The sequence below is a fragment of the Ceratotherium simum genome, chromosome 17, assembly GCF_057802395.1.
Source record: "Ceratotherium simum simum isolate JZ-2026a chromosome 17, ASM5780239v1, whole genome shotgun sequence".
Classification (NCBI taxonomy): domain Eukaryota; kingdom Metazoa; phylum Chordata; class Mammalia; order Perissodactyla; family Rhinocerotidae; genus Ceratotherium; species Ceratotherium simum.
In genome coordinates this window covers 40541580-40565867 of record NC_141916.1, presented here as the reverse complement: position 1 = coordinate 40565867, position 24288 = coordinate 40541580, and the positions used below count along the sequence as shown (strand labels likewise).

At 36.1% G+C, this 24288-nt stretch overlaps 2 protein-coding genes across 2 annotated transcripts in view; both read left to right on the top strand.

Annotated features, from left to right (window-relative positions):
- The window catches only part of SLCO1C1 (solute carrier organic anion transporter family member 1C1), a 510734-nt gene that overhangs the window by 402988 nt on the left and 83458 nt on the right, over positions 1-24288 (top strand). The window lies entirely within an intron of this gene.
- Positions 1-24288, top strand: part of PDE3A (phosphodiesterase 3A) — a 292725-nt gene that overhangs the window by 257909 nt on the left and 10528 nt on the right. The window contains exons 8-15 of the mRNA XM_087442694.1: positions 1843-1997; positions 3400-3537; positions 9683-9794; positions 16515-16628; positions 16765-16964; positions 18894-19097; positions 19785-19940; positions 21741-21996. Of these exons, the coding sequence (XP_087298820.1) occupies positions 1843-1997; positions 3400-3537; positions 9683-9794; positions 16515-16628; positions 16765-16964; positions 18894-19097; positions 19785-19940; positions 21741-21996 (1335 nt within the window). The remainder of the gene's footprint in view (positions 1-1842; positions 1998-3399; positions 3538-9682; positions 9795-16514; positions 16629-16764; positions 16965-18893; positions 19098-19784; positions 19941-21740; positions 21997-24288) is intronic.

The following is a 24288-nucleotide window of genomic DNA, read 5'->3' as shown; positions in this document are numbered from 1 at the left end:
GTTACCTAAGAATGATTCTGAATTACCTGCTTCAGCATTTCTTGATGTATACTCAATAAATATTGATTGATTATTGCCTATGAGAATGGTGTGCTGTGGCAATGTACAAAGGGCAGGGGACACCTAGGCAAGGAGAGTTCTCTGTGTGGCCATTATCTGATATTGCAGCATTCTGAAGACTCAGAATATTCCCTTCCGTATGTCCCTGATCTTCTCTGACTCTATTGAGGCTGATAGGATAAGGGAAATATTTCCTTATCGCCTTTGTGGTCTCATGTAGAGCTGTGGCCTTTGAGTGTGCTTTTCATTTTTTCTACAAGTTCTGGGATTGAAACTTGGCAATTACATTTTCATACTTTGTCTGATTCTAACAGAAAAGCAGTTGCATGAGGAAGATGGAAGAAAGATGGGTCCTTGGGAAAGTCCTACAAGATACTCCTGATAGGAGTAGGCTTAATAACAAAAGCCATTATTCACTAGCAACTTAAGAAAAATCAGTTAGTAAATATATGAGGACATACAACAAACCTAGACTATCCAAAGCAATCTTGAAGAAAGAACAAAGTTAGAGGAAATACATTACCTGACTTCAAGTCTTAAACTACAGTAATCAAGATAGTGCGGTGCTGGCATAAGGACCAGCAAATAGAACAAATGGAATAGAGTAGAGAGCCCTGAATTAGACCCACACCTACATGGTCGTTGAATTTTCAACAAAGATGTCAGAGCAATCCAATGGGGTTGGAAAAAAAATGAATTTCGCCCCCTGCTTCACACCACATGAAACATTATTCTGAGATGGAGCATAGACCCAAAAGTAAAAGCTAAAACAATAAAGATTCTGGAAGAAACCCAGGAAGATATCTTTGTGACTTGGGGAAGGCAAAGATTTTGCAGGCCGTGGAAAGCAATAACCATAAAAGAAAAAAAAAAACCTAGGCTTCATTAAAAAGCAAAGAGTATAGGAACTAGAGTCAGACTCCATGAGTTCAAATTTGGGTGGCAAAATTTACCAGCTGGGTGCCTTGGGCAATTTACTTATCCTTTCTGTGCCTCAGTGTCTTATCTGCAAAGTGAGGATAATAAAATGCAGTAATGCAATAATACCTGTCTCATAGGATTGTTGAGAGGTTTAAATGTGTTAGTACAAATGAAGTGCTTTCTGTGGTATTAGGTCCAGAGCAAGCACTCAATAAACTTCATTCAGGCATCTTAAGTCAGCTGCGAGAAGCCCCTGAGATTTTTGCCCCAGGAGTATGTTCTTCGGACACTTGGTGTTGCTGATTGATCCTCTAGTTAGCCCAGTTTAGTGCTGACTGAAATGGGAGACAGTGGAGGGAGGTACATAAGGAAGGAAGCCACAGATTCCTCGAGACTGAGTTTGGATATATAGAATCTTCCACACTCTTAAGCACGTGCTAATGCACCAAGTTCTACAGACCACTTTGTCATTGGATGTCAACTCAATTTCTCCCACCCGTGTGCCCATTCGAGAGTTGATGTTTTAGTCACCTGCTGGGTGGTTTAGTGTGTTGGGGGATGCATAGAGGAAAAAGAAATATAAAGTCATAGGATTTTTAAAAAGATATGAACTACTGATCTAAAAATTATTAAGGAGTTATTGAATGTCATATAAATCACAGATCATAATTCCATCTATTTTATTGGGTTAAATAATGTGTGCTTTCTCCCACTCTGTGATCTTCTACTCTTGGTGTGTAAGCTCATGAAAGCAATATTTCCCCAAACACTGTATTTACTGTATGCATTTTAGGAATATTTGCTGAAGTGGGACCCCTTTTTCCATTGCAAGTTTTGTAAGCTGTTCTCTTTCAATTGCAGATGACACTGCTCAAGTTACCTCTGATTATGAAACCAATAACAACAGTGATAGCAGTGATATTGTACAGAATGAAGATGAGACCGAGTGCCTGAGAGAGCCTCTGAGGAAAGCGTCGGCTTGCGGCACCTACACGCCTGAGACCATGATATTCCTGGTAGCCCCATATCGCTGAACTTATTCATCTACTTGAGAAGTTGGCTTCTGTTACAGAAATTGGCTTAGAACTAGATCCCTGAATCGGTAGAATGACAGATATAGCTCATTTGGATCACACATGTGTTATACCCTACCCATATGTATCAATATATTTTTTCCCTGTTGGTAAGATCTCTTAATTGGTCTCTTAATGCTTCTGTTATTTAATGGTTAAAAATATAAGTATTCATCTCCACAAATGATTACAGATATTTCTTAACCCAATCTAAAAGTATAAATCTGCCGAGGAAAAATGAATTATTTCATTCAGTAAAACAATATTTTATAAATATCAATCAGTCAATAAAAGTGAAACGTGTTAGTTGTCTTAGGGCTCCTGCTTGCTTTTTTCTAACACTTCCTAGATTTAGAAAGTGAGCCAGTATTTATTTTCCCTGTTATAGTAAACTGGTTTTATATTGACCCTTGCTACCCATTAAAATATCCTTTAATGATGAGTTATTTTGTGTGATTAAAGGGATCCATTTAAAGAGGATGAAAACATACATTTCAGTCAAGTTAATTTTGAGGAGGCTGCAAATGGTAGACAATAGTTGACTGTCATGTGATTATCCGTTGCTGGGATTATCATTTCTTTAACTGATTTACCACGTATACTTTTAAATCAAAGAGATTGTCAGATAAAATAATTTATGTGTTTCCTTATCCTCATTACCTTTATTTTCTATTTTTTGGTAAATGTACTCTTAAGAATGTCCTCATTTGGGACCAATTATAAAATGTCTTTACATTTACATGGTATGTGTTTCTTTGGAAACTGTACATCACATGAATTAAATTGAAATCCAAGAAAAATGTGGCTGTTGTCATTCCACAGAATTAATGCTGATTTTGAAGCAACAGTACAAATTCAACCAATTAGAGTAGGGGTGATAATTCCCCCTCTCTACTCATGGGTTTCTTTTGAGAGTCCAATGTAAAGCAGGAACCCTCACCCCAGAAAAATTTACATAAACATATAAAGAGGTAGATTTACATATAATTTCAGAGTGTTCTGAAGTCCTTGAGTCTTTATTTAAGAACCCCACAGTAGACTAAAAAGTAGTTATGTTAACTTATGGAAGAAATGTCCATTTTTTTGCTGTAGTGTGTATGAACCAACAGTAGGCCAGCACTTAAGAATGCAAAATTCATGGTCTGAGACAGCCTTAGGACCTTTTCTCCTTACTTTGGGGTCATTGTCTTATTCATCTTGATTCTTTTTTAAAGATCACTCATTCACCCTGAGGCTTTAAGTCATTTATTTTAGGTGAACTCAGTCGTTGAATTGAACTTACCAAAGCACAAATTGCTTTGTAGAAAAACTGCATGTCATTAAAATATTTTTATTTTCATGACAGGACAAACCCATTCTTGCTCCTGAGCCTCTTGTCATGGATAACTTGGACTCAATTATGGAGCAGCTAAATACTTGGAATTTTCCAATTTTTGATTTGGTGGAAAAAATAGGAAGAAAATGGGGTCGTATTCTTAGTCAGGTAAGAAATGCATTCATACGTATTCTACTTTAAATGAAGGAAAAAACCATTCCTTGGTTTGTTAAAGCTCTGTACATACTTGACAACAGTGGTGGATATTGAGTGGGAAAAGGAAATTTTAGTGCTCAATATTTTATAGATTCCTTGGTGTTGGGTTAACAAAAGAAATTGGAATGTCAAGTGAGTAGAATACCATATTCTGCAATTAAAATATGTATTTTTTTAAGACAAAGTGGAGGGGGGCAGAGATACACAAGCAAGAAGGACAAATGATCTAAAAATTCATAGAATTCAGCAAAAGAAAAGTTGACACAAGCCTTCAAAAGAAGAAAGCTGCCTATTTATAAACACTAATTTATTGTCTATAATTATGTCCAATGATTTTTTGTAACTTTTGAATATTACTGTGCTTAGACTTTATCAAAAATAAGATATTATGCAGAAATATGTTTCCTCCCAGTGCTGTGAGAAACACATCCAATAGAGTTCTCTGTGTTTTACTATAGAAAACAAGGTTATGTAGCACAAGAAGTATAGAATGCAAACTATCGCTGCATAACAAGCCTTTTAGTATTTTTCCTTAAGCTAGACTACTTTCAAGTCTTCCCAAATAAAGAAATGTTTGCTTCCCTGAGGGAGAAAGAAAACATACAGAAATTAAAATTTGAACATGTTTGTTCTCAATAAACAAAACAATGGATTTGCTCTATTGTTGAGCACCTATCAAAATACACACTCTTAAAGGGGTTGATGCAATAATATTTATCAGCTTATTTAAAAATGTTTTAGGTGAATTCTTATAGATTGAATAAATATCACAGCAGAGATACAAAAGACTACCAAACTTGTTACTATAAGACCTACATGAGAATACAGGGCCCACATTTATCGGGGCCACGAACACTTCCCTGCAAAACATAGAAAAGAAATCACTTGTTATACTGATTTCTATTCTCTGCATCAGAGATGGGGCTTTCTTCAGACCCCTCAACAAGTATCTGAGTGTGGAACTTCGGGGTGAGGATTCCTGATCCGTGAAGGTTTGAAGGAAGAAGATAGAGGGGCCTTTTCCTCTATTTTTCAGTTCCACAAACACAAAGTGCTAGTCTAGTCATCAAGAAGAATATATGTCCCTGCCTTAAAGGAACTTCCATTCTATAGGAAAATTAGATGTGTCAAAATTATGCAGCAAGCTGAACTGTCATTCAAAAGAAGTATGCTAAAATGATTGGTGGAATATGAAGCTCAAAATAATTACAAAGCCTATGTAATACGCAGTTGTTGCCTCTGCTGGACTCTATTCTGACCATGAACATGTTGAGGACTAGAATGTGTTGGGGGAAGAGGGACAATCCCCCTCTGCCCCTTCCCTTCAGGTTCTATGGCTGGCCAAATAATTAACAAGACAGGTTAGCAGGAGAAAATAATACCAAGTTTAATAACATGTATACATGGGAGAAAGCAGGGACACTGCGTTTCTCAACACAATAGCAGAAATTCTCATCTTAAATACCTTGTTCGGCTAAAGACAAAGGAGGATGTTGGGGGTGGGAGGAGTCTGTTACAGATTACCACTAAAGCACAGTAAACAAGAGTAAGATTATTATGCAGATTTAAGGCCTCACTTTCCACATTGATAAGTTTCTAGAAATGAGGTCATCCCCCCTCTTCCCAATACAGAGAGGGAGATACCTTTACAAATGGAGATTTTCCTTATAAATGTAAAAATGGAGATTTCCCTTATAAATGTAAATGTTTGTCTGGCAACTCCTCCCTGGGCCATCCAGAGAATGTGGCCAGAGAGACAGAACTTCCAATAAGATGGGCTTGTTGATGCCTTTTCTATTGTAACATCTATTTTACATTATATTACAGCCATCAGATAGAAGATCTGTTCCAGGAAGGAGTTACCATGTCAAATTCTTTAGGCAGTAAGTGGGGGAGGTCAAATGTCCATCAGAGAACACAATCAAGGTAAAGAGATGTATTTCAGGGTGGCCAAATCTTGATCTCCCACAAATCTTGATCTCCCTTGCACTTTTGCTAGGAGTTAATAGTCCCCTTCTTCTTCTCTTCCTTTCTCCTCAGTACTAAGCAATGGCTTTTGAGCTAGCTCATCTTGAGAACAGGTTTAAGGACAGCTCTTTTTATCAAATGCACCTTAGTCTTATGCCTCAGGGCTCCTCCTGGAAGATTCTGTTTCCCACTTTCTGAAACTCATTGCAGACTACGACTCTGAGGGAGTGATTTTACCTGGAAATATGCCTGTAATGGTGCCACAAGATGTGGCAGTGGGCCAGGAGTCTTCTTTCTCTTTTACTGGAGCATGTGTTCCGTGGCATGGAGAGAAAAATCTCACATTGTTTTGTATTTGATATATATGTCACAGACTCCCCAAAACTCTACGATTTAATCTTCTCAGTAACTTTGATGCAGGTATTTTTTTTCAATCTCTATTTTACCGAAGAAGAAATTGAGGCCTAAAAGAGGATGTACTGTTCATCTTAAGTCATATAGTAAATATTGGATGCATGATTTGAATGCAGATATGTCCATGTTGGAAATCCAGACTTTTTACCTTCATTGCAACTGCTTTTCAGCCCCTCATAAAACACATTCGCTTATTATATCTTCAAACTCTCCCAATGGAGAGTCTGAGCAAGTAGAAAAGTGGTTATTTTAGCAGTTGGTTTTATAGCACAGGTGACAGCGTGCCAAATATCATTGCAGATACCTCGCTCCCCTTGAAGTTCTGTGAGCTGGGAATTGGGAGAGTGGAACTTCTTTGCCACAAAATGTTTTCTAAGAGTCGTGGATGCAAGTAGACAATAGAAAGATTAGAGATAGTTAACTTAGATTTCAGCAAAATTCATTGACATATTTTTTTTCCATCTTTCAAAAATAAAATAAATACATAACTACATGATCCTTGTTCTGTCACTATTTATTTTTCCAATTTATAAAACATTGACCTTTGAGAAAATGCAGCTTTATTTGCCTTGCTAAGCAGAACTTTATGGTTTTTTTCTTTGATTTGAGTTTATAAACACAAAAATCATGAAATTTTTACTGTGTGAAAGGCATATTTTTTTCACCTGCATAAGACTCTAGGACAGCTGAAATGAATTAACTTGACCATTCCAAGAAATCACCTTTTGGCTGAAACTACACAGAAAAAGTCTCACTTCAAAAGATTTTTACAGAGACGTATGCGCAAGGGAAATGACTTCTCAGTCTCAATATACTGCCTGCCTTTTTGATGATTATCATGTTTATTTTAACAAATTTAAAAAGACATCGTTCAAATATTGGAACAGTGCTTACTTTTTTCAGTGACCAATATTTACCCAGTTAATGGTCTCTTTATTTATGAGTTTGGATTATTGGTGGTTCATTTTTAACAGCTTCTTGGTGAAAATTCTCCTATTTTAAAACATACTCTAAAATATCCTATTGTCTTAATTTTTCACTTCATCTTTCAAATGTTTAAGAGAATATTAGGAAACTTTAGTTATTTGCAATCCTAACATTACTTTTCAAATACTGGTGGTAAGATCTGAAACAGTTGAGTACAAAATCTGAAGCTGAAATGCTTGGCTTGAATTCTGGTTCTGATACTGTGTCAGCTGTGTGATCTTGGACAAGTCACTCAGCCTATCTGTGCCTCAGTTTTAACGCTAATAATTAAGGGTACCTATCTCATAAGATGTTGGGAGGATTAGTAATTTTAATATTTAATTATAAAACATAATATTTAATAATTAAATAATAACGTATAAATAAAATTACTTAGAGCAGGCTTCTCACTTATTAAATGCTATATATATGTGTGTGTGTGTATATATCTCATCAGCCGTTGTTATTATTGTTGAAGTAACACGTATAGCTAAATCCATTAGGTATTTATAACCAAGAACTCAGATATAGTCTAAGGCAGTAGTAAAGAGAAGATAACTAAAAGAACTAGTTTGAAATATTATAGAAACCATAAACTTCACTTTCTGTTGCATTGTTAAAGGGAAGAGGTGGGGATGTTGTGTTACACAGAAAAAGGGTAAAAATTAAGTACACTTGCCATTCAGAGTGAAGGAAAGCACATAGAAGTTGATGTACATGTTATATAACCTCTTCCCAACCAGCAGCTACAGTGCTCCTTTTAAAATATAAGTCAAATAAAGTCACTTCCGTGCTCCAATATCTTCAATGACTCCCTACCTCACTCAGAATAAAAGTCCTTATAATGATGAATCTAGCTGTCAAACCTGAAGACTGCACCCTACCCTATCCCACTCTACAGTTACTGACTTAAATTCTACCCCTGTCCTCATTCATTTTGTTTTAGCCACACTGGCCTTGCTGTTGCTTGAGTACAGCAAGCATACCTCAGGGCCTTTGCACTGGCTTTTTCCTCTGCATGGAAAACTCTTTCCTCAGATATCCATGTACCTCACCCCACATCTCCTTCAATTCAATGTCACTGTTCTAACGACCATACTTAAAAAATCAAATGCCATACTTTCCCTGAACTCCCGATTCTTCATCCCTGCTCCCCGTTTTCTTTTTCCATATGACTTAACACTTTCTGTCATAGTATATACCTTACCTATTATGTCTATTGTTTACTGCCCTCCCCTGCTAGACCTTAAGCTCCATGAAGGACGAGATCTTTGTTTTCTTCACCCATATGTAAGCCTCATACATAGAAAATCGTCTGGATCATAGTAGGCAGTCAATAGATATATGCTAAATGAACAGATCCCTTATTTAGTTATATGTGTGTATATATGTATATATACATAATGTATGTGATAAACATTGAATATACACTTAAAAGAATATTATTGAATTTGAATAGATTTAAAGTCAATAACAAAAGATAGAAATTTAACTGTGAAGTAATATATCGAAGATTTAGAAGAAATATTTCAAGAGAATTTTAAGAAGAAATGCAGATAATAAAAATGATAATTCTTTCTTAGTCTCCTGAATTAACCAACTCAGCGCCTTTGAGACATGAAGTAAGGCCACTTTACATGGTACCATACTCCATTCTGCCACGTGAATAACCATCTCTCCACATTTTCTTCTGTGCCTTTATCATTTTTTTCTCCATTATTTGCATGTCACATATGCCAATTACATCCAAAAGTATTCACTTGATTTGAATCACCAGAGCTTTGAAAAAATTGGAAGGAGAATAGATATTCAGAGGAGAATGAGAGAGGACAAATGAGGAAAAATAGTTTAGACATTGTTAAATACTAGATTAGAATAAATCTTTTTTTCTCTATATGTTTTAGTCGAGGCAAACTTTTCCTCTCTCTCATAATTCTTTCCTCTTATCCTTCACTAAGGCACAACTCTGAATTCTTTATCCTCTGGAAATCTTTTTTTTTAATAAAATTAGTCCAAATTAAAGCTTTCTCTCATTCTTTAGTGCTTATAGTAGGTACTATATAATTAAAAATTTAGTAAGTCTCAAATTATCGATATCACACACAATTTAGTGTCTTGATGTGTTTCTATAGCATATACTGTTGTTTTGGTTGGCTATTTCTTGGATGTATGTCTCTACTTTTAAAAATAGATTATATACCCCTTGTGATCAGGGACTACAAGGGCTAGGCACATAGTAGTCTTCTATATCTACTTGATTTATTGTTCCCTACTAAGTTCCTATTGTTCCCTATTAAGTGTCTCTACCGGCATTAAATTAATATGCATGATGGAACGTATACAGTCATCCCTGAGTATCCACAAGGGATTGGTTCAAAGGCCCCCAGCAGATCCTAAAATCCGAGGATGCTCAAGTCTCTTATATAAAATGGCAAAGTATTTTCATATAACCTACACACATCCTCCTGTATATTTTAAATGATCTCTAGATTACTTATAATACCTTTACAATGTAAATGCTGTGTAAATAGTTGTTATACTATATTGGTTAGGGAATAATAAAAGATTTAAAAAGTCTGTACATGTTTAATACAGACACAACCATCGTAGGCTTCGTCCCCAGTTGATTGAATCCACCAATGGGCAACTCACAGATATGGAGAGCCACTCTACTTTTTTTTTCCATTTTTCTCATTATGTCTAATGCACTGAGGAATGTTTTGTAAGGCTTTGTGTTTCTCTTTTACAGGTATCATACAGACTTTTTGAAGACATGGGCCTCTTTGAAGCTTTTAAAATTCCAGTTAGGGAATTTATGAATTATTTTCATGCTTTGGAGATTGGATACAGGGAAATTCCTTGTAAGTAGAAGTTATTTGTGAAATAATATTTTAAAATCTGTTGAATTTGCTATGGATAATGGGATATTGAATTATTAGCAGCTGGCACAGAATTACACATTATGAACACTCCATCTGGCCACATGGCTATAATGATTGGAGATCACTGGTCCCTTCACTGATCAGCTGAGCAAGACCTGGGGCTTTACTTACCCTCTCCGTGCCTCATTTCTTAATCTGTACAATGGGGATCATAATATCTCCTTCATAGGATTGTTACAAGGATAAAATGAGGTAGTAATTCTAAAGGGGTTATAATAGTGTCTTGCACATAGTAACTCCAATTTAAGTGTGTGCAAAATAAATAATTAAATTTATTGTTCATTTTATAATATACTTTTTTTATTGGGTGAATTTAACTTTCTTTCTGGCGTCTGTAGAGTTAAATTACTAACTGCGGAAGTGTTTCAATGTAAGATAAACCTGGCTGGGGGGTAGAGAGACAGGTGGATGATAGTCTAATGAATAAAATAGAAAAAAAAGAGACAGCTGGAAGTGATTATGGAAAAATTATTAGAAATCTTTAAAAAGTCAGAATAATGTGAAGACCAAAGGAAAGGACACAACCAAGTGTTCATGCTTATGAACTTTGAATATTGTGAGAATGTTTGTCATTTATAATCATGAGAAAGTAAAACACAGAGAAGATGTTAAATTTTCAATATGTAGCGTTTCAGGTATCATCAGAACACGTAAGTAGAATTGTCCTATGTGCTTCAAAATATATGGAACTGGAGAAAATGTCCACAGATACAATCAGCGAAGTTGTGGAAATGTGTAGAAATCACGTGGTACTTTTAGGAAATAAATGCATAGAAAGAAAAGTAGTCAAACATAGTATATTGGTTGGAGCATGTGTTAGAAATGTGTTATTTAAATCATGTTTTAACTTTTAAGTTTTAAATTGAGTTTTATGTCCCTTGGACATTAGAACCCCATGTCTTTTTGTAGTTGCAAAGAGCTGAAGTTAAATAAAAATTATATGGAAATAGATAAAGCACAGGTATTTCCAGAAAGGGGTAGTGCATTAACCTAGTCATCCATTATTAACATATTGTTTTTCAAAATGCTGTCCACATGCTACATTGAAATGAAAATGCCCAGCTGATGTTATGTGAAAGGAGAGAAGAATGAAGAATTGAATCTACAAATTATGTGATAAAAAAGGAAAATGGGGGCTGGCCCGGTGGCATAGTGGTTAAGTTCGTGCACTTCACTTTGGTGGCCCGGGGTTTGCAGGTTCAGGGCCTGGTAAGGACCTGCACACTGCTCACCAAGCCATGCTGTGGTGGCATCCCACATACAAAATAGAGTAAGATTGGCATAGATGTTAGCTCAGTGAAAATCTTCCTCAAGCAAAAAGAGGAATATTGGCAATAGATGTTAGCTCAGGGCCAATCTTCCTCACCAAGAAAGAAAAAAAAAGAGAGAATGAAGAATTGAATCTACAACTTAGATTTGTTGGAGAATATGGAACCCAAAATGCAGGCAAAATAGGACAGTGGGAGTAGAAGAAAGAGGAGCTTAAGAGCACTAGGCCCCTTGGGAAAGTCTGGCCGATGGGGCCATGGAAGTTGGAAGAGAGATTTTAAAAAATTTGAAAGGATCTCTAGATAAGCCTTGCTTTTTTTAATACCATTTTCCCAGGGCCCGCCCTGGTTGGATGCCAGAGATTGACATAAGTGTTAGTGGTTTCTCAAAGGTTAAGGAGTTACATAAATAAACTTTTATAGAAAGGAAGCCACTGAAAACACTAAAGAACAGCTAGTCACCAGACTAAATTTACAAATTAATGTTATATTTCCAAATATATTCTAGTGGTAGAATCAGCTCTAGCCAAGTTCCATTGAGTACAAATTGATATAACTACTAACTTTTCTCTAAGTAGTATATCATAAAATTTTAGGGGAGTTGACCAGTATTTAAGTGTAAAAAGAAGTTTCCAGATTCTAAATTTTAGTATTCATTTTTACATTTTCTTATTACATTTTTATATGTTACAAGTGAATAGATGTTTTTCCTGAAATAGTGGATTCTTCATTCCATGTGAAAAGAATTTGTTATAATAAACTTGCTTGTTTTATTAGAAGTCTCAGATACTTTCTGAAAAGAAAATTTATTTACATCTTCTCACAGAAAATTTTTAGCTTGATTGGTGATCACTTTTAAGTAACAATAATATTATTAAGTAATAATATTACTTATTTAAGTAATAATACCTTGTGTGTGGTAGGGTTGTAATATGGATTAATTATGGATGTTTATTAAAACCTTTGTTTATGGGGCGGCCCCGTGGCTTAGTGGGTAAGTGCGCACGCTCCGCTGCTGGCGGCTCCGGTTCAGATCCCAGGCGCGCACCGACACACTGCTTCTCCGGCCATGCTGAGGCCACGTCCCACATACAGCAACTAGAAGGATGTGCGGCTATGACATACAACTATCTACTGGAACTTTGGGGGAAAAAAAAAAAAACACCTTTGTTTATCATTCATTATAATTTGCATACACAAATATATGTCTACATATTTTAATGTTTACTCCTAGGGAACTATATTTCTAATAGATCTAGCTAAAGAAACCTGTAAGTAGATGAAAAAGCCTAAGAGTAACCAAAATGGGGATACATTAATCTGACAATGAGCTAAAATATTAGAAAGTAAATTTTATTATGCTTCTAAGTACATCTTTAACAGTTTCTAAGAGAAAAGGGAAAATATGAAAGTTTTTAAATTTGTACCCAGAATGCTTACTAAAATTTGAAGAATCTAGATTTAAAAATTGACAAAGATAGATATTTCATGGAGTAGCAGTGGGCGAGGTCATAAATGTAGGCAGCTCACTCATAGAAATATGATACCAAAAATATAAGGATTAGGATAAATTAAGGTATAGTTTATACTCAATTGCACAGAGAGAAAAAATGTTTTGGATTGTTCATAGTCCCTTTCAATTGAGCATATTGGCTAATAAAGAAGATAAATCATCAGGTCATATTCATTCATAGATTCAAAGTCACTTTTGAGAGTGCTTTTTCTATTTTCAAAGACTTTCATCTCTAAAATATATTCTTCCTAACACCTCTCGTTCTCGTTATTCACGTTGGAGAAATGGGGAGAATGCCTCAGAAATGCCTGTGATCATGTATGTTTAATGGCAGCGGTGAATTCGAATAGTCTTGCTCACCCTGTGTTTAGTTCAGTTCAATTAAGCTGTACCTGATGTGCCCACCGATTTTAAAGCTAGATCCTGAAGTGGCATGGTATAAGCCGGAAGGGCAGCACTGTTACAGTATTAGCTATACCCAAAGGAAAAAAAACTGTTTAAAATGTTGCTTCTATACTTGAGCACTTTCCCTCATCCCATGGTGCATAGGAGCAAAGACAGAATTTAAGTTGAAAATCTATAAATTTAGGTCTAAAAAAATCTATGAATTTTGCATATAGCTCCAGCCCTCTAACCAGCTCACTTTAACTCTGTGCTTGAGGGATAAGGAGAAAGCTGAGGAAACAGTGTATCAGGACAGAAGAGGGAGATGGGCAGGCTCTGGGAAAGAGGTAGGGCCTGCGATGTGTTAGTGTGTCATTGTGTGTTTATGTGTTTTCAGAGAGGCAAAGGGGCTTGCCAGGTGGGTGAGGAAATTATCAAGAGAGTTAGGGGTTTGTCCAAAATGCAGAGATGAAGGAAGAGGGATGATAATAATAAGGATGATAGTAAGGATAGCTCTGATATTATTCCTTATCCCTCTCAGTTGCCTTCCATGGCCAGAAGAAGAAGAGGAATCTTTGTGTTTGTGTGTCCTACAGAGACCTGTCGGTACCCTATGTTGACCTGGCTAGCTTCTTTCCTGGGTGTCTTTGCTGTGAGTTGGTCACCACAGAGTTAATGGCGAGAGCAATAGTGATGCCAGACTTAACCCAGTGCTTGCACATTGTACATGCTAAGTAAATGTTTGTTTAATAAACATGTTATTGACTGCTCACAAGGCAGATGATTTTCCATCCTGCTTAAGTGATAGTGACAATGTGATTCTCCTAGATCTACGCATGCATAACTAGACATAGATATTTTTAAGGAGTCAGGTTTGGTTAGCTATTGTTTTATTTAGTACTTTTGAACCTATACTCAAAAGCAAAAGGAGTACTTGTTTTTTATATACTGTCTTTACCTAGTTTTTGAATCAGGATTATACTAGCCTCATAAAAATGAGTTTGGCAGCTTCCCTTCTTTTTATATTTTCGGCACTAAATTATTTAGATAGGATTATTTGTTCATTGAAAGTTTGTAAAAATTACCTATAAAGCCTTCTGGACCTGGGCCCTGGGGCAGGGAAAGGGCAGGAAGCAGTACAGTTTAGGAGCTGCAAGTTTGCCTGTACTTGATGCTGTCTATTTCTCACTCCAGACAGGCTCCGCCCACCCTGATACTGCCCCCAACCACCCTTGTAATGCTGGGCGCATGCACGGGTTTCTCTGACTTGCGATAGTAATGGTAATTACTTGACACAGTAATCTTCCCAGCTTGCAACAGGGAAAAGAAAAGAACTTAATTCGGAAGCTCTCTCCCAGCATATCCCCTAACAGTGTCACCCTCTGCCCAGGTTGCCATTTTCTTCCTCTTCCACCTTCACTGCCTTCAACCTCCCCAAGGACTTAGCATAGTTTTTCTTTTAGCTCTTCAATTCTATTCTTACAAATCCAGCAGTGATTTCAAGAGAAAAACAGTGATGTGTGCTAATTCACCATCTTGTTCTAACAGCAATAATTTATGTGAATGATGTTTACATTAATCACAAGCTTACTATATATCAGGCACTTTAAAATATGTTCCATTCTGTAGTTCCCACAATTGTACTATGAAATAGGCACTATTATCATCTCCATATTTTTAAGATAAGGAAGTGAGACTTAGAGTTTTAAGTAACTCATTCAAAGTAACACAGGTAATAGATATCAGAGCAGAGATAAAATCAGATCTGTCCTAAATCCAGAAACTTCTAGCATGGTCACCGTTGTACATGGCACAAGTATAGATATAAAATGTAATTGTCTTGAATAGCTTGAGATAGTCTATACACAGAGATATAGACTTCAATTTTAATAAAATTGTTCCTTGGAGTACTAGGTAGTATCAATATTCACCTCTGGCAATGACACCGTGCACAGGTCTTGCTATTTCTCCCTTGGGAGCCTAGGAGGTCTGGTTCTCAAAGCTCTTCTGAAGACAGCCTCTCGAGCCCTCACTCAGCCCCTTGACTGAATTCCTGGAGTGTTTACCTAAGATTTAGCTACATATCATCACTTAAAGACTGACTTCTAACAGTTGCCAGAAATGTAGGAAAACAGTCACCATCTACCTACATTCCCCCTGTGTGCTGCCAGCACCACAGATATCATAGTTGCTTCTTTCTTCCCTGACCAGGGAACAGGTGTTTCTCTCAAGTTCCCATTATCATTCTTCTTCTCTTCTGTTTTCTCTTCTCCTCATCTGTTGAGTACAGTCATGCACCACATAATGATGTTTCAGTCAACCACAGACCACATATACGACGGTGGTCTCGTAAGATTAGTACCATATAGTCTAGGTGTGTAGTAGGCTATACCATCCAGATTTAAGTACACTCTATGATGTTCACACAGCGACGAAATTGCCTAACCATGCATTTTTCAGAATGTATCCTCGTCGATAAGCGATGCATGACTGTATTATTCAGAGATGTAATCTGTTATATTGGGGAAAGAAACTGTATCATCATGGTTGGCCATTAGAAATAAAATGTTTAAAGTTAGCATATTTAAGATAAAGCATACCAGTCAGTGAAGTATTATGAAGGGCCAGGTAAACAAGAGAAAAACGTGGAAGAATTGCACCAGAGAAAGAAGGTGAGCCAAGAACACACTGGGTCTTTGGTCCTGGTTCAATAGAAGCTGAACTGCACATGTAAAAATAGGACCCCCTTCCCACGATAATAACATTATGACTAGGGGATTTGGTACTCTTCTGAATGGCTCAACTCCCTACATTATTGTTCAGAGGTTTTAATTTTTTCTCTTTAGGTATTTCCTAGAACTGTATTCCCAAATTAGAATTTCTAGATCAAAGAACACTGTTGATTTGGTTTTGAATTTTGCTTTGTGGATTTAATCAACATATAAAGGATATATTATTTGTTTTATTACAGTGTTTTAAATTTGATGCAGAAGGATAGTACTGTGTTCTATTCACAGATTATATTGGGTGCAGTTTATCAGTGATGAAATATTGGGTGCTATAGACCATTGATCTGACCTAGCTGAAGTATGTCACGGTCTTTCTTTTATTCTGGTCCTCCACGTAGTCTTACCCAGGAGCATGGAAGTACGTACAAGAGTAAACATTACAGTTGTTTCACACGGTGAGTTTCCTGTATATGTTAGGTTTCTGGTAGACTCTGGACACAGACTTTTCCACTTCGTACATCTACATGCATAAGGAATGTTGTGAGTGTTGTTTTTTTTTTCTTGTTACTATGGATATTATGGAGTAATCCAAGACTAATCAAAGAGTATTTGTCCTAGAATATTTGGCTGCCTTTCACTGGGGTATTAAAATGTTAGGACTAAACTGTTTATCCAGTAGATGGCACTCTCAGTCCTCGGACCCAAAGTTCACAAGTTAATGACTGTTCCTTTGCATTGGTTACAGATCACAACAGAATCCATGCCACTGATGTCTTGCATGCTGTTTGGTATCTCACCACGCAGCCTATCCCAGGCCTCTCCACTGTGATCAATGATCACGGATCAGCAAGTGATTCAGGTACGCAGTGAGTACATCTGTGCTCCCTTGTGAACTATGGGAACAGAAGAGTGTTTTTTTAAAAACCAGGCCAAGACACATGATATCAGTTTAATTCTTTTAAAAATTTTCTATTGCTTTCCTTTTCTCTTCTCAGATTCTGACAGTGGATTTACACATGGTCATATGGGATATGTATTCTCAAAAATGTATAATGTGCCAGATGATAAATACGGCTGTTTGTCTGGAAATATCCCTGCCTTAGAGTTGATGGCACTGTATGTGGCTGCAGCCATGCATGACTATGATCACCCAGGAAGGACTAATGCTTTCCTGGTTGCAACTAGTGCTCCTCAGGTAAGTCTTTCCATTTTGATTAGGAGATTTCTCCGAAGAAAATTAATTTAGAGATTTCTCTGAAGAAAATTAATTTTATAAATTTCACGTATAATAGAGACCAAGTGAACATGAGGCAAACTATGTTTAGCCCCAGGATAAAATTCTTAGAGACCATGCTGATTTTGAAAAGCTATCATTGTTTGTTCCAAGATACTAATGACAGGTATGCAGCTTTATTATCCATGGGGATCCCTTCTCAATTTTCTTGTTAAGAAGAAAAACTACTTGAATTCATGTTAATGAACCTCCTCAACGAAGAAATCCAACCTCTACAAAAGTCCCTTTCTGAAAAGATTAGAGAACCAAATCTTTCTTGGACTTTTAAGAATGTAAGGCTTCTTTGTAAATAAATCCCATTCCTTTGAAATATATTCATTATAACAATTATGATTCTTATGACATTTCTATTGGTTAGTAGGAATTAAAAATCTATTTATTTCACTCATTTGAGGGAAATATTTTCACCTGAACATAGTATGACAAAAGCAATAACTTTAGAGAAGTTCAACTTCATGTATATTTAAATCTAAGTGGAAAATTTATGACTAAGTATCTAGGCATCTCCATCATACAGTTAAACTCAGTAAGCTTCTCCTTGATTTAATTAGCTGGACCCATGTTACTAAACATTCCGAGGTCCTGTTTTTCTTTCTAGAGCATCTAGAGGCCAATCTGATCCCAAACTCTCTTTTTTTGTTTGTTTTATCTTTTACCCAGTTCCCATCCATTTCCACAACCTCTCTTGTATAGACTAGTCTAGAATTTTCTTCTAATCTATGTACAACACAAATATCCAGATTTTTTTTCTTGACAACTACTTTAGCTTCTTTCAGCGTGTCCTTCAAACACCAGAATTATCTTCCCTAAAGATAGTCGAGCAAATCTTCTTGCCAGGACCATTTACCATTCAGATTTTCCTACATATGTATGCATTTTTACTTACCTCAATGTTAATTTTCATGTGCTTAGTCTTTCTTTTTTGTTCTTACGCCTTTTTTCTATCATCTATCTACCACACTAGGCTTCAAGCATTTTTAGGCAACTTCCTTGTCTTTTGCAGCACCCCCCAGCAATAATTATTAGAGAATTCCAAACAAGTGGATATTTATTATATACTTTTAATTACTAGATAAAGGCTGATAGTTTTTATGGCTGATTGTGGGGTGAGAATGTTTTAAATTATGGGCTTCTCAGAGATTCCATTCCTTTTTATTAGTTATATACGCTTAACTAAGAGAAGGTAATTCTTATTCTAGATGCAAGAAGTAACTGAGTTACTTCTTAGGGCTATTTAGTATATTTCCATATTTTTTTAATTTTTTTTGGTGAGGAAGATCAGCCCTGAGCTAACATCTGCCAGTCCTCCTCTTTCTGCTGAGGGAGAGTGGCCCTGGGCTAATATCCATGCCCATCTTCCTCTACTTTATATGGGATGCCGCCACAGCATGGCTTGACAAGCGGTGCGTCGGTGCGCACCTGGGATCCGAACCAGTGAACCCCGGGCCACTGCAGCGGAGCACGCGCACTTAACCGCTTGCGCCAATGGGCCAGCCCCATTTATTTCCTTTTTTTTTATAGTTAAATTCCTGTGCAAAGAAATCTGATAAAAGCTAAATCTAAGCCCCTCATTTGCAAGAGTTTGGAATAAAGTTTCAAGGAAATGAACCTTATCTTACAAAAAAATGAAACTTAACCAAGAAAGGTAATCAACAGTGAATGTAATTGCAATAAGTGATTCTTAATAACCAGCAGTCACAAGATTACATTTCTGTGTTCCATGAAAAAAAGATGATTCCAAAAGCTTTGCATATTCTCATTTATTTTTGTGATTTTTTTTTTTTTAAATTAAAAAAATTGAGCCCTTCACTCTCCTACTTTTTTGCCTAGGCGGTGCTCTATAATGACCGTTCAGTTTTGGAGAATCATCACGCAGCTGCTGCATGGAATCTTTTCATGTCCCGGCCAGAGTATAACTTCTTAGTTAACCTTGACCACGTGGAATTTAAGCATTTCCGTTTCCTTGTCATTGAAGCAATTTTGGCCACTGACCTGAAGAAACACTTTGACTTCGTAGCCAAATTTAATGCCAAGGTAACTAGATTTGTACTGGTCTTAATTTTCTGGCCGTATTGAAAAATGTCATGGAACCAAAGTGTTGAACAAAACTCATTGCTCTCAACCTCTTCTATGTCAAATGTGAAAATGAAATGCAGTAGAATGTTTAACCAGAAGCAGATATATAGACATTGGTCCCAATCTAGAAATCTGAGAAGTTCAGATGCTGTTATTTATATTATATTGTGTGCTGTAGAGAAATAAAATTCTAACTATCATTGTGTTTTTATTTGATTTAATTTGCTCTCATATCTGTGGATACTAACATAAATTATCTGGCAGTAGAAGTCAAAACCTGAAAGAAAATTTCATACATCAAACATAAATGCCCAAATGTTAATTCAAGAAAATTTCTTATCATCTGTAGCTACATTATTTTAATAGTAATTGATAACATATGCTAATTTTAAATACATTTATTTTCAATTCAATAATTAATAATTATTTTATCCATCATTTATTATTTTGCTTTTTTGATGAACTATTTTGCTATTAATTTACGCAAGCCAGTAACATTATTTTAAATAGCTGAGAAGTTTCTTCATTATTTGCCATTCTGATCTCCACATCCTAGGAAGACGATGAATATTCTGTCATTTATTCTTCTGTTCAACTTTTGCTTTCATTGAGGCAAAACGCATTTTAACTTTGTCCCTCAAACAGGTGAATGATGATGTCGGAATAGATTGGACCAATGAAAATGATCGTCTACTGGTTTGTCAAATGTGTATAAAGTTGGCTGACATCAATGGGCCAGCTAAATGTAAAGAGCTCCATCTTCAGTGGACAGAGGGTATTGTCAATGAATTTTATGAACAGGTATCTAACTTGTTTATGGCTGCTCATAAATTCACCAAAGCTGCTAAAAGCTGTGAAAGTGTGATCAATGTTTCATATTCATTCTAACAATAGAAAATCCACTGGCCAATTTTAATCAGAGGATTAAAAAATGACAAAAAATTGAATTAAACTATAACAATAAAAACTTTAAGATAAAGTTATTTGCAACTGTTTTGGGGAGAGGAAGATGTTGAGATAATGGGATGACCTATAGTGAGACATTACGAAGACCATTGAAATATTGGTTTTTTATAAATTTATTATAATAGAAGCTAGTTTAAATTAGCTTCTTGGATGAATGTATATCAGATTAAGTTCATTTACTTTTCTAATAGACTTAATAACAACAGTATATGGAAAAGCTAAACAATAACAGGCATTTTGTTTGACATGATAATGTGAGAATTAACACACTACCGAAATACCTACCACAAAAACATAAGCATGGGGTGATCTCCCCATATTACCCTACACTGATCAGATTATACTTGAAACTTTGTGTTCAACACTGTGAACCACTCTGTTAAGAGGAATCTGGAGGTAATGGAACATGGGTAAAGGACAGGGATCAGTAACATCAAAGGACATGAAAGAAGTGAAGATATATACCCTGGGGGAAAATAGAGGTGACCTAATAACTGTCTTCAGATACTTAAAAGACTGACATACAAATTTAGGATTAGGTTTATCATAACATTATTGTGGAGATTAAAGAAGATAAATTAGACAAGGTATTTAACACAGCATCTAATTTATAAGAAATGTTAGATTGCTTTCTGCTTCCTTAAAAAGGATATGAATATAACCAGTCTATAGAAGTTCTAGGGAGATTGATTTCAGGTCAATGTCAGAAAGAAATTTGTATTATAAATGCATCTAGAAATAGGATGAGGCACCTTATTAAGTAATAAATTGCCTGTCACTGGACATATTTAAAGAGAGATTAGAAAGAACTTCTATGGGTATTCATATGTAGAATAAAAGGTTTGTGCTCTCTAGAAAATAATGTATTGCCTTTCCTAGGAATGAGATTAATTCATAATCAGTCCTGAAATATTGAAATACAGAAAAAATATAAAGAAAAAGGAAAATCCATTTATAATAATTCCACCACATAGGCATAACCTCTGCTGATATTTTGGTATATTCATTCATTAATTTTTCCAGGTAATTACTGGTTTACAATCTGTTATTTTTTTTTTTCAGAAAGATTTAAAGCAGCTCAAAATAAAAACACTTATACAGTAGTAAAATTAAACATATAGATAAATAAGAATATCAGAAGCCATATAGTCACAGAAGATATAATTCAACCAAAGGCTGGGATAGGCAGCAACTTTAATTGAGCAATAAATTATTTTAAGCTTTCTGGCAGCCAAGACCAAAAAGGAAAACATGATAGATTATGTATTTGCTTGATAATTATTCTCAGCATTGTGTTTTAAGATGCATTGATATTCTAGTATAAGGAACACTGACTAGTGTGATAAGAAATATCATCTACTGAGACATTACACCATTTCTTGTAGCTCCCCTTGATCAAAAGCCAAAACTTCAAGATCACAAAAGTGGTAAATGGCAACAAAGCATTTCTACAGGAATCTTAGCAATTTGGGTAGAATCTCTTAGCAGTCAAGTAAAGAGGGAGTTCACACATGAAAGTCTGGATCCTTACATATTTGCAAATTTTAGATGCCAAATAAATGTTGACTTGTATTTTAAACTTTCCTTGTCATTTACCTTTCTAGTTGACTATTCATGCTAAATTCCTATTTCTAGGGGGATGAAGAGGCCAGCCTTGGGTTACCAATAAGCCCTTTCATGGACCGTTCTGCTCCTCAGTTGGCCAATCTTCAGGAATCCTTCATCTCTCACATTGTGGGTCCTCTATGCAACTCCTATGATTCAGCAGGACTGATGCCAGGGAAATGGGTGGAAGACAGTGATGAGTCAGGAGATACCGATGACCCAGAGGAAGAGGAGGAGGAAGAAGCACCAAAGGAAGAGGAAACCTGTGAAAATAATGAATCTCCAAGTAAGTCATAAAATCTATTTCTAAGGTGTTTTTCTTAGGATTGTTTTCTTACTTAGATTCAGGTGAATTCTATACTGCTCACAATTACATAGCCTGAGTCCAGGTATCATCTGCTGCACTTGATCATGAATAGTCCTCCTTCCCCATATCATAATAATAGAAGTTACAGACTATGGAATCTCTTATAATACCATGTTCGTACAAACATATGTTCTCTGACATGAAGTAAAAAGAAATTAAATAGTTGAGGCCTATTCTTCAGAGTATCTTAATGATTTAGAGATGAAAGGAATTTCAGTTACCATATAGACCAACCATAGACTTTTATTGGCTTGTTTAGGGAAAGGCCATGTGAAGCAGTAAGAGGTAATTATCACTCATTCATTTAACAAATAGTTATTAAGCACCTACTCTGTGCCAGGCATTCCTCCAGGTAGTGAAGATAGAACCATGAACAAATCAGACAAAAAATAAATAAATAAATCCTTGCCCTTTTAGACTGATTTTCCAGTGGGGTCAGCAGACACTAAGCAAGACAAATCAGTAAATCTGTAGTATGTTAGGTGGTAATAAGTGCTAGGGTAAAAATAAAAAGGTAGGTGGATATGAAATATTGCAGAGAAAGGTTAAAATTTTAGATAAGATAGACACGGAAGGTCTAAATAAAAAAAAAGATTTAAAAAAATGACTGAAAGAACTGAGGGGGAGTTATCCATGAAAGTAGATGTGGAAAAAGCGTTTCCAGGAGAGAGGAAAGCAAGCCGTATGAAAGTCCTGAGCTGGGCATTGGCTGGATGTCCAAGGAGCATCAGGAGAGCTGGAGTGGCTGAAGCAGAGGAAAGGTGTGGGGGAGCAGCAGGAGAGAGAGAGTGAGGAGCAGAGGACGTAGGATTTGAAGGTCGGGCTCTGCATGGAGTTTGACTTTTACTCTAAGTAAGGTGGGAAGCCATCAGAGATTCTGAGCAGAAGTTAGTTGATTCAGTTTACATTTTAACTGGATTGCGTCAGCTGCTGTATTGAGAGTATTCTCAAGTTTGAGATGGGAGCAAGAGTATTAGCGGGGCAGTGAGTTAAGAGGCTATTGAAATTATCCAAGTGAGAAATGACTGTGGCTTTGGACCAGGCAGGGTAGTAGCAGTAATGACAAAGAGAAATGGTCACATCTGGTGATTGATTTGGAGTGCATCATATAGTCAATCTAATCCATTTAACTTAATTGACTATAAAAACAGATTATTTTTCTTCGCCTCTTGAAATATTCTCTGCTATTTCTCCTGCCATAGGGAGGAGGCCCTAATAGCATAATTAGTAAAACCCTTAAAACCTAATAGCATAATTGGTAAAACCTTACAGTGACATTGCACAAATACTGTTCCTGTGTTCATAAGGACGTAGTATGTAGTTTCTATCTACCTTCAAAAGAAAGTACAACCTTAATATCAAAATTTTTCAAAGCCCTCACAAAAAATATTACCAATGAAAGACATTCTGATCATTTGTTCCTGTTTTTTAGCACATTCAGGAAAATGCATGTCTTGGTTCATATTGGCCGTCTAGTTAAGGTGTTCTAATGTGAGTATTGACCCATTGTGCCCTCATATAAGTACCCTGTTGCAGGCTCATGTAATCAGAGATAAAGAGGTCATTGTTAACTATAGACTGATGAGACAGGGTTTTGCAAATTTGGCTTTAGGTCAGATTTTTGTTTAAGTTCTGTCCTATATATTAACTGCTGTACAGGATGAGGGGAAAATCAAAAATTGTTTTCCTTCAATATTGTATTATCAAAGTAATTACATTTTATTTCTCTGATGCTTATAGAAAGATTTCCATTAGAAATTTTGTGCTGATCTTGGGATTCAGAGGTTGGAGCCACGACTTGAGGTTCATAGCTTATTTATTCATTTGTTCATTTGATAAATATGTATTTGTCTTCTTTTTTTGTACGTGTTTTCATTTCTAAGAGCCAGGTAGTTTACTAAGGACAAGACAGTTTTTCATTGAATGATACTATAAAGTGTTGTTGGCTTAGCCTCTGGAAAATCTTTGTTCCCATGGGCCCTAATTGATTGCCATTTGAGCTCAAACACACCGAGGAAACACACATGTAATACAGGCATCAAGAATTGAAGAACCTAGGCCAAGAGATGTAAGAGACTCCACTTGTCAACATTGCCTTTAGCAGCAAATGCCACAACCAATTATTCTATTCCTTTCTGTTCTGTAGAGTTAAGTTGCCATACTGACTTCCATATTCTGAGGTGTTACTTTCCTGACTTTCTTGTTTTTATC